This window comes from Salvelinus sp. IW2-2015, unplaced genomic scaffold, assembly GCF_002910315.2.
Source record: "Salvelinus sp. IW2-2015 unplaced genomic scaffold, ASM291031v2 Un_scaffold588, whole genome shotgun sequence".
NCBI lineage: Eukaryota > Metazoa > Chordata > Actinopteri > Salmoniformes > Salmonidae > Salvelinus > Salvelinus sp. IW2-2015.
This window is the reverse complement of record NW_019942580.1, coordinates 610660-622240: the sequence shown is the minus strand read 5'-3', so window position 1 is coordinate 622240 and position 11581 is coordinate 610660. Positions and strand designations below refer to the sequence as shown.

General features: G+C 42.5%; 1 protein-coding gene and 1 pseudogene across 1 annotated transcript; both read right to left on the bottom strand.

Moving 5' to 3' along the window:
• Positions 1-4359: 4359 nt before the first annotated feature.
• On the bottom strand, positions 4360-7227 carry LOC112068598 (growth arrest and DNA damage-inducible protein GADD45 beta-like; annotated as a pseudogene).
• Positions 7228-9865: 2638 nt separating this feature from the next.
• LOC112068596 (growth arrest and DNA damage-inducible protein GADD45 beta) lies at positions 9866-11581 on the bottom strand. The gene is made up of 4 exons (XM_024135772.2): positions 11347-11581; positions 11048-11149; positions 10678-10903; positions 9866-10493 (listed from the first exon to the last, which is right to left on the bottom strand). Exons 1-4 carry the CDS (start codon positions 11385-11387, stop codon positions 10380-10382), a joined length of 483 nt encoding a protein of 160 aa, XP_023991540.1. The 5' UTR covers positions 11388-11581; the 3' UTR covers positions 9866-10379.

Genomic DNA, 11581 nt, shown 5'->3' with positions numbered 1-11581 from the left:
ATTTGTTTTAAATCTGGATTATGTGTGCATTGTTTGTATTGTTAGGTGTAACTCTCTGTAGGAGCTAGAAACACAAGCATTTTGCTACACTGCGATAGTATCTGCAAATCTGTGAGCAGGACAAATAAACTTTGATTTGTATTATTTTATTAGGCAGTATATTTCTGCAGTTTTACTCTATTAGATTATGGCTTTTGTAGGCCTAATTGGGATCCTTCATGATTTGGCATTTGTGTTATGTGTGTGTGTGTGTGTGTGTGTGTGTGTGTGTGTGTGTGTGTGTGTGTGTGTGTGTGTTGTGTGTGTGTGTGTGTGTGTGTGTCGTGTGTGTGTGTGTGGTGTGTGTGTGTGTGTGTGTGTGTGGTGTGTGTGTTGTGTTTTGTGTTGTGTGTGGTGTGGTGTCTTTTGCCTGCCTACAATGCTTCGCGCTGGAAAAGAGCGCCATATTGGGCCATGCAAATGCACGTTTGAAAAAGAAACCCGCGCGCCCTTTTCGCGCCACTCCACCGCATTCTTTACATTCAGCGGTGCTGCTTCCAGGTGGTGTTGTCTAGAAGGGTTATAGCTTTTGTCAATATAGACTTTCATAGCAGGTTTAGGAAAATGTACGCACAGCTATGATAAGAACGTAACAAGTTATGAGAATTAGGTTACGGTTAAGAAAAAATCAGGGCGTAGCTAAAATGGTAAAATATATACACTTTTGACTAAATTGACAAAAGCGGTATCCATCTAGACATGACAATCCCAGGCACGAGGTGCAAGACGTGACAAACCTAGGAGGAAACCGTGGTGGATGCGTCGTTCTCTCAAAGTGATGATGGTAATTTAAACAACAATAACAAATAGTTCAATTAGAGCAAATAATAGCACATTTCCATGTCCCTGAGTGACTTCTAATAATATCAGTATTGTAATAACGTTTTCCTTCAGGGATATGTCGTGATTTATTAATTAGTTCGTTTTCTAAAGCCCACACACATTTATTTTTAAAGCCCACACACATTTCTCAACATCATGCATGCATAAGCAGCAGAGGCAGGAATTCTCAATTGTGCTATGACTCATCATCTCTGTTTGACTGTTATGCAGCATCCAGTGTCTCAAATCCACCCTTACATGACAATGACGAATCCGGAGGATACCCGTACGTAGTGGAATACACGTCAGTAGCCAAATGCGATTGTTTCAGGTTGTGATCATTATTAAAAAAGAAAACGTCTTGAAACACCAATAGAGAGCCAGCAACGATTTTCTGGCTACCCTTTGCAGTTTCTATGGCAATGTGACGCACGTTTTACGGATTCACGTTGTACGTGTACATGGCCATCGTGTATGTGGCATTCCCACTCCATTAAAGTGGAGCAGAAATAGGCTCAGATCTGGACATGATGCTGAGAATGAACACTTCTATAATCGTCCTGTGTCTCTGCAACTAAAAGTATGCCTTCTATTTAAGGAATGCATGAAACTCTATTTTAGGATGATCAGAGCTAATTTGGTTGCTTTGTAGTGTAAAATCCCTGTCCTACCTGTCTACAGAAGTAGGCATATCGGCTATACAGGTCCTCGTGCTTGCCTCTCTTATTCCAATACATCTTAATAGCTAGAAGGGTGATTCAATTTCAAATGTAGAATATTTGATTTATCTCTCGCTCTCTGTCTCGCTTGCTCTCTCTCTCCTCTCTCTTCTTCTCTCTCTCTCTCTCTCACACACACACACACACACACACACACAACACACACACACACCACACACACACACACACACACACATAACACACATGTTATTGATTTTATTGCCTCATGTGGAGAACTCAAAGGGCCATTTGTTTGGAGTGTCTGTCTGGTTGCAGGACAGCCACGAGCCAGTACACAAGTATGATGCATAACCTTGGAGCCACACACTGGATTCCATTTTAAACTCTAAATCATCATGCTTGCTGATAGAGAGTAAATGTTTATGGCAAACGCCAGCCCAGGGCTACCCAGTGCCCCTTGTCATGGTATCATTGCTTACATGTAACGCCTCCCGACATGGCAACTGCTGCAGGGATAATGACACAGTCTATTCTAAAGCCTTATCATACCAGCTTATGGCCATTTTAGTCTTGGACACTGACCTGGTGGTTACCATAGTGACCTAATTATAGTGTGTGTGTACCAATGATCCAGCACACCTACTACTAGGGCTACTTTCACGGTTCACTTTCTCTAGCCTTCACTATGTAGTTATGGACTGCAGATGTACAGTTTAGCTTGTCCCTTCCCCTCCCCCCTCCCCAGAGGCATTTGCTTATGTCCCTGAACCACCTCTGCATTCTGCAGCTTTTCTTAGTCTATATTGCAGCTCTCTGTCCAATTGTTTGGCGAGAATATTTTGTGCTAATTGTCTACTACAACATATTACTAGGCTACAGCTATACCAGTCAAACCAGTGAGGCTTTAACCCATGGCATCCTTGTGTCTCTGATGTCCAACCTGAGATGGCCCAAACCCAAACCCTAAGCCTTATCTACATCAACCAACTGTCTGCTACCGGTGTCCTAGCCAGGCCCACTTTATGGCAGATCCTGTGTTTGTTCAGAGAAGTGTGCTTTCAAAGACATTAAATGAACTGCAGTCTGTGATAATTTCTCGCTGTACTCTGAGGCACACAAATGGTTCAGGACAACTGCCAAGTCAAACAAGGGTCCCACGTCACTGGCCCATAGGAGTCACAGTCCCCTCCGGCGGCAGGGTGTCACAACAGTACTGGTCACACGTTAAGGATGTCACATCCAGGATGTGACGTAGTTACCAGTAAGCCAGGAGACGTGGCTGCACCCTCAACTACCTGTAAAACCCACACGCAGATACACACTGTTGGTTTGCACAAGTGGTTTGAAAGAGGTTAAGTTCAGCCAACAATATAAGGAAGGAGGATATGCCATGAGCTATGCCACAATCATGGCTTTCATCAGTTAGTTCCTCCTTGAGGGGCTATTGAGAGAGAAAATCAAGTTTGAAACTACAGTACTGCCTTGTCTCAACCCATTTGGTTAGTCCATATTTATATTTTTACACAACAAAAAAACCCTAACTGGGAATTTACCTGACTTTTTATATGAATTGCCACAAGAAACTATTCAACTATGTTTAGGTGAAGGGATCCATTTTTACATATAGGCCGATTAGGGACTTAGACATCAGATGCTTTCAGCCATCTGTGCATGGCATTTGAGTGATGAATGCTTTCTGATATCAAACTGTAGACTACTGTGGATGCATCACAGCATCAGAAAGCTACTGTCTGGCCTGAAATAAACAGTACATCTCAACAATGTGCATGAAAGTGTAAGAGTGCATGTAATAATGGTGTTGTGAAGCAAACATTTTGGTGAGCAATAGCAAGACATTAGTTAGTTATAACATAGTATAACATAGTTCATATCATTAGGATGGGTGTCAATTCAAACTCCATCCTTGTAGAAACAGTATATAGGTTACATATTATTTATTTATGTCTAGATTAAATGGTATAACATCTAAGTACAGCATTTCAACTGTTTTAAGAAGTGTGCTGTTCCCAAGTCTGAATTTCAGACAGACACAGGTGAATATAAAAAATAATTTTGTTGCCTAATCAAGCAGGTATAATGTATAGGCCTACTAATTACTGTCTGATTGATTCACAGCTGGAGTGAACCAGAATGTACAATACTGTATAGTAGTCCTAAGTTAGGGCATACTGTACAGTAGTCTAGGTTAGGGCACACTGTACAGTATTACAGTATTGCACCCCCCCTTTCCCACAAGATAAAGCACTCAGAGAATTCAAACGTTCAGTTCAATAATTTATTCAAATAGGTTTAACATTAAATTCAGCAATGCAGTTAGTTCACTGTCATATATTACTCGGTTCAACTTAAATAATAACAATACATTAGTTTGATGTCAATGTCAAATATCATTGTTACATTTGGGCAAAGTTTTGACCCTCTTAACTGACAGGCATCTGGCTATGAGTGTAGCCAGAATACCTGATCATAATATTTCCCAAAATAACAATCCATAGGCATTGTTGCGTCTGAAGACACTTCTTCAATGCTCATAAACTCCAACATAGAGCATTGAAGTCATTCACATTGCATTTCATCATAAATACCCGACTTCCACGTCGGAAAGCATAGGCGTTAAACCCAGTTTCAAGTCTGTATCTTCAGTGATTCTGCTGCGTTGTCCCTCCTCTGCATAAACGAACTGCAATACAGTTCCCACGCTATGCGTCGTCCCACGGTTGCTCCAAAATGGCTGGGCAACACAGTGAGTCTTCTCTACAGTTCGTTTTAATCCCCACTCCAGCGGATACTTTTCCTTTTCTGCAGAGGAAGAGAACTGGGGTCCGATGCGTTATGGATGCATGTGCATTGTCCCTTGGAACATGCGCATTCCCAGCTCCGTCACTGGCTAGCGGCAAGGGGTAGGCAGACACAGGCCTATCGATAATGCCCCTTGAATGCCTTTCTCATTCTGAAGAATGACGACTTGTTTAGTTTCACGACTTGTTTACTTTCACGTTTCTCAGCGAGGGTCGTTAATTCAGCGCTCCTGCAGGCCAGATAAGGCACCCACTGGTTCTTGCAGCGGCTCTCCTCGCAGTAGTTGCCCACGTCCTGCAACGCTGGCATTTCAGAGATTGGCACTGGGTGTTCTGTAGACAAAAGGTGGGAGATATCGTTAGGTATGTCTTGAATGAGAAAATCACGATGACATTAGAGCATTTCGATTAATTTGATGTATTCAATATTAACAATGAGCACAATATTAATAATTATGCACAGGCCTAATGCGCGTTCAATGTAATCAAAATAAGAAGACAGCAGGCTGTACTACAGTGACAAGGATGCAGTGCAGATCTTTGGGCTCGTTGCCGTTGCTGTCAGCGGTGCTTGGCTCGCCAAGAACCTGCGGAGGCGCCTGATGCCCGAGACTCTCAGATGTTGATGTCGTTTGTCGCAGCAGAAGGCTTGGATGAGCGTGAAGTGAATCTGCAGTGCGATGTCACCTCGTCTTCCTCGTCAGTCGCCAGAAACACCAAGACTACACTATCAGGATCACTGCAGAAAAGAAGAGAATAGCACATTCATTATATTTTCCATATAGCAAATATAGATAAATAGCGCATCATGGTTGCAGCTATGTTGCATTGACCATATTACGAAATGGGCAATAATATGATAGAATTTACAATACACTTACACATTCATCAGTTTTGCAGACTCGTAGACTCCCAAAGTCAGGCAGTCTTGTTGCTGCGCTGCCACCAGCAGCTCTTCTAGTGCTTGACTTACGGTTCCATCCTTCAAGAAAAATAATTCTGTTAGTTATGCACCACAATTGCGAATTAAGCTAGTTAAAAACTGGTGAACTGAGACTATTCGCTAAGCGTATATTTCACGTTCCACTGCAAACCATCTAGCCGATTGTCAATGCACATACTATGCATACAACAAGCGGTGGGCTATTCTGCGCGACAAATGTGCAATAACTTACTTTTTCTCAGTGATATTGCGATCCCAGTTCTTCCAGAGTCATAATAAGTTCGTTAATTGTATAATCCACAAGGATAATTCCAATGAGTCTTTCCCGAATCGAGGTTTACAGAGCGTCTTGGTAAATCAGTAATCCAATCGGTATAGTTCCCTTGCAGTGTTCAGTGTAAACTCGCTCGCTGTTGAATTGCAAAGTCCTTCTAATAGCTCTGACTGGATCAGTTGTTTCTGATACAACAGTGCAAAACTCAAGGGTTATTACCACGCTCATGCTAGGCGTGGCGTTACTCAGCACTACTTCCTGATTGGTCCATTGGTGTTACTAGAATCCCCACTCTTTTCAATAATTGGCTGTTTACGCCAACGTAATTTGGGAGCCACGTGGGCTCTTTCAGAGAATCCCCACCTCCTCGCTTAGATCAGTTTTGTTTACGAGTGCATGAATTTCCTTAGTTTGTGTGTGTGTGTGTGTGTGTGTGTGTCTTTTGCCTGCCTACAATGCTTCGCGCTGGAAAAGAGCGCCATATTGGGCCATGCAAATGCACGTTTGAAAAAGAAACCCGCGCGCACTTTTCGCGCCACTCCACCCGCATTCTTTACATTCCAGCGGTGCTGCTTCCAGGTGGTGTTGTCTAGAAGGGTTATAGCTTTTGTCAATATAGACTTTTCATAGCAGGTTTAGGAAAATTTACGCATCAGGCTATGATAAGGAACGTAACAAGTTCCAATGAGAATTAGGTTACGGTTAAGAAAAAAGTCAGGGCTAGCTAAAATGGTCAAATAAATACACTTTTGACTAAATTTGACAAAAGCGGTATCCCATCTAGACATGACAATCCCAGGCACGAGGTGCAAGACGTGACAATCTAGGAGGAAACCGTGGTTGATTCTCGTTCTCTCAAAGTGATGATGTGTAATTTAAACAACAATAACAAATATGTTCAATTAGAGCAAATAATAGCAKATTTCCATGTCCTGAGTGACTTCTAATAATATTCAGTATTGTAATAACGTTTTCCTTCAGGGATATGTCGTGATTTATTAATTAGTTCGTTTTTTCTAAAGCCCACACACATTTATTTTTAAAGCCCACACACATTTCTCAGCATCATGCATGCATAAGCAGCAGAGGCAGGAATTCTCAATTGTGCTATGACTCATCATCTCTGTGTGACTGTTATGCAGCATCCAGTGTCTCAAATCCACCCTTACATGGACAATGACGAATCCGGAGGATACCCGTACGTAGTGGAATACACGTCAGTAGCCAAATGCGATTGGTTCAGGTTGTGATCATTATTTAAAAAAGAAAACGTCTTGAAACACCAATAGAGAGCCAGCAACGATTTTCTGGCTACCCTTTGCAGTTTCTATGGCAATGTGACGCACGTTTTACGGATTCARGTTGTACGTGTACATGGCCATCGTGTATGTGGCCATCCCACTCCATTAAAGTGGAGCAGAAATAGGCTCAGATCTGGYCATGATGCTGAGAATGAACACTTTTAGAATCGTCCTGTGTCTCTGCAACTAAAAGTATGCCTTCTATTTAAGGAATGCATGAAACTCTATTTTAGGATGATCAGAGCTAATTTGGTTGCTTTGTAGTGTAAAATCCCTGTCCTACCTGTCTACAGAAGTAGGCAAATTGGCTATACAGTGCCTCGTGCTTGCCTCTCTTATTCCAATACATCTTAATAGCTAGAAGGGTGATTCAATTTCAAATGTAGAAATATGATTTATCTCTCGCTCTCTGTCTCGCTTGCCTCTCTCTCTCTCCTCTCTCTCTCTCTCTCTTCTCTGCTCTCACACCACATACACACACACACACACACACACACACACACACACACACACACACACACACACACACATAACACACATGTTATTGATGTTATTGCCTCATGTGGAGAACTCAAAGGGCCATTTGTTTGGATGTCTGTCTGGTTGCAGGACAGCCACGAGCCAGTACACAAGTATGATGCATACCTTGGAGCCACACACTGGATTCCATTTTAAACTCTAAATCACATGCTCTGCTGATAGAGAGTAAATGTTTATGGCAAACGCCAGCCCAGGGCTACCCAGTGCCCCTTGTCATGGTATCATTGCTTACATGTAACGCCTCCCGACATGTGCAACGTGCTGCAGGGATGAATGACACAGTCTATTCTAAAGCCTTATCATACCAGCTTATGGCCTATTTAGTCTTGGACACTGACCTGTGGTTACCATAGTGACCTAATTATAGTGTGTGTGACCAATGATCCAGCACACCTACTACTAGGGCTACTTTCACGGTTCACTTTCTCTCCCTGCCTGCCCCCTTCTATTTTCTTCTGGAGAGGACATCCCTGCCTCACTCCTCTTGATAGAAACTTGCAAGTGTAGTTACAGTGGTTATACATTAGGTTATGCTCACTGTTTGGACATAGGCATTTGTATATTGAAAGGGCACGTAGTATAGCCTTCACTATGTAGTTATGGACTGCAGATGTACAGTTTAGCTTGTTCCCCTCCCTCCCCCTCCCCAGAGGCATTTGCTTATGTCCCTGAACCACCTCTGCATTCTGCAGCTTTTCTTAGTCTATATTGCAGCTCTCTGTCCAATTGTTTGGCGAGAATATTTTGTGCTAATTGTCTACTACAACATTATTACTAGGCTACAGCTATACCAGTCAAACCAGTGAGTGCTTAACCCAGTGGCATCCTTGTGTCTCTGATGTCCCAACCTGAGATGGCCCAAACCCAAACCCTAAGCCTTATCTACATCAACCAACTGTCTGCTACCGGTGTCCTAGCCAGGCCCACTTTATGGCAGATCCTGTGTTTGTCAGAGAAGTGTGCTTTCAAAGACATTAAATGAACTGCAGTCTGTGATAATTTCTCGCTGTACTCTGAGGCACACAAATGGTTCAGGACAACTGCCAAGTCAAACAAGGGTCCCACGTCACTGGCCCTATAGGGAGTCACAGTCCCCTCCGGGGCAGGGTGTCACAACAGTACTGGTCACCACGTTAAGGATGTCACATCCAGGATGTGACGTAGTTACCAGTAAGCCAGGAGACGTGGCTGCACCCTCAACTACCTGTAAACCCACACGCAGATACACACTGTTGGTTTGCACAAGTGGTTTTGAAAGAGGTTAAGTTCAGCCAACAATATAAGGAAGGAGGATATGCCATGAGCTATGCCACAATCATGGCTTTCATCAGTTAGTTCCTCCTTGAGGGSCTATTGAGAGAGAAAATCAAGTTGAAACTACAGTACTGCCTTGTCTCAACCCATTTGGTTAGTCCATATTTATATTTTTACACAACAAAAAACCCCTAACTGGAATTTGACCTGACTTTTTATATGAATTGCACAAGAAACTATTCAACTATGTTTCAGGTGAAGGGATCCATTCTTTACATATAGGCCGATTAGGGACTTAGACATCAGATGCTTTCAGCCATCTGTGCATGGCATTTGAGTGATGAATGCTTTCTGGATATCAAACTGTAGACTACTGTGGATGCATCACAGCATCAGAAAGCTACTGTCTGGCCTGAAATAAACAGTACATCTCAACAATGTGCATGAAAGTGTAAGAMTGCATGTAATAATGGTGTTGTGAAGCAAACATTTTGGTGAGCAATAGCAAGACATTAGTTAGTTATAACATTAGTTATAACATAGTTCATATACATTAGGATGGGTGTCAATTCAAACTCCATCCTTGTAGAAACAGTATATAGGTTACATATTATTTATTTATGGRCTAGATTAAATGGTATAACATCTAAGTACAGCATTTCAACTGTTTTAAGAAGTGTTGCTGTTCCCAAGTCTGAATTTCAGACAGGACACAGGTGAATATAAAAAATAATTTGTTGCCTAATCAAGCAGGTATAATGTATAGGCCTACTAATTACTGTCTGATTGATTCACAGCTGGAGTGAAGTCCAGAATGTACAATACTGTATAGTAGTCCTAAGTTAGGGCATACTGTACAGTAGTCCTAGGTTAGGGCCTACTGTACAGTATTACAGTATTGCACCCCCCCTTTCCCACAAGATAAAGCACTCAGAGAATTCAAACGTTCAGTTCAATAATTTATTCAAATAGGTTTAACATTAAATTCAGCAATGCAGTTAGTTCACTGTCATATATTACTCGGTTCAACTTAAATAATAACAATACATTAGTTTGATGTCAATGTCAAATACATTGTTACATTGTGGCAAAGTTTTGACCCTCTTAACTGACAGGCATCTGGCTATGAGTGTAGCCAGAATACCTGATCAATATATTTCCCAAAATAACAATCCATAGGCATTGTTGCTCTGAAGACACTTCTTCAATGCTCATAACATCCAACCATAGAGCATTGAAGTCATTCACATTGCATTTCATCATAAATACCCCGACTTCCACGTCGGAAAGCATAGGGTTAAACCCAGTTTCAAGTCTGTATTCTCAGTGATTCTGCTGCGTTGTCCCTCCTCTGCATAAACGAAACTGCAATACAGTTCCCACGCTATGCTGTCGCCCACGGTTGCTCCAAAATGGCTGGGCAAACAGCAGTGAGTCTTCTCTACAGTTCGTTTTTAATCCCCACTCCAGCGGATACTTTTCCTTTCTGCAGAGGAAGAGAACTGGGGTCCGATGCGTTATGGATGCATGTGCATTGTCCCTTGGAACATGCGCATTCCCAGCTCCGTCACTGGCTAGCGGCAAGGGGTAGGCAGACACAGGCCTATCGATAATGCCCCTTGAATGCCTTTCTCATTCTTGAAGAATGACGACTTGTTTAGTTTCACGACTTGTTTACTTTCACGTTTCTCAGCGAGGGTCGTTAYTTCAGCGCTCCTGCAGGGCCAGATAAGGCACCCACTGGTTCTTGCAGCGGCTCTCCTCGCAGTAGTTGCCCACGTCCTGCAACGCTTGGCATTTCAGAGATTGGCACTGGGTGTTCTGTAGACAAAAGGTGGGAGATATCGTTAGGTATGTCTTGAATGAGAAAATCACGATGACATTAGYGCATTTCGATTATTTTGATGTATTCAATATTAACAATGAGCACAATATTAATAATTATGCACGAGGCCTAWTGCGCGTTCAATGTAATCAAAACAAGAAGACAGCAGGCTGTACTTACAGTGACAAGGATGCAGTGCAGATCTTTGGGCTCGTTGCCGTTGCTGTCAGCGGTGCTTGGCTCGCCAAGAACCTGAGCGAGGCGCCTGATGCCCGAGACTCTCAGTATGTTGATGTCGTTGTCGCAGCAGAAGGCTTGGATGAGCGTGAAGTGAATCTGCAGTGCGATGTCATCCTCGTCTTCCTCYTCAGTCGCCAGAACACACAAGACTACACTATCAGGATCACTGCAGAAAGAAAGAGAATAGCACATTCATTATATTTTCCATATAGCAAATATAGATAAATAGCGCATCATGGTTGCAGCTATGTTGCATTGACCCATATTACGAAATGGGCAATAATATGATAGAATTTACAATAACACTTACACATTCATCAGTTTTGCAGACTCGTAGACTCCCAAAGTCAGGCAGTCTTGTTGCTGCGCTGCCACCAGCAGCTCTTCTAGTGCTTGACTTACGGTCTCCATCCTTCAAGAAAAATACATTCTGTTAGTTATGCACCACAATTGCGAATAGGCTACTTAAAACTGGTGAACTGAGCACTATTCAGTGCTAAGGCTATATTTCACGTTCCACTGCCAAACCATCTAGCCGATTGTCAATGCACATACTATGCATACAACAAGCGGTGGGCTATTCTGCGCGACAAATGTGCAATAACTTACTTTTTCTCAGTGATATTGCATCCCAGTTCTTCCAGAGTCATAWTGAAGTTCGTTAATTGTATAATCCACAAGGATAATCTCCAATGAGTATATTCCCGAATCGAGGTTTACAGAGCGTCCTTGGTAAATCAGTAATCCAATACGGTATAGGTTCCCTTTCAGTGTTTCAGTGTAAACTCGCTCGCTGTTGAATTGCAAAGTCCTTCTAATAGCTCTGACTGGATCAGTTGTTTCT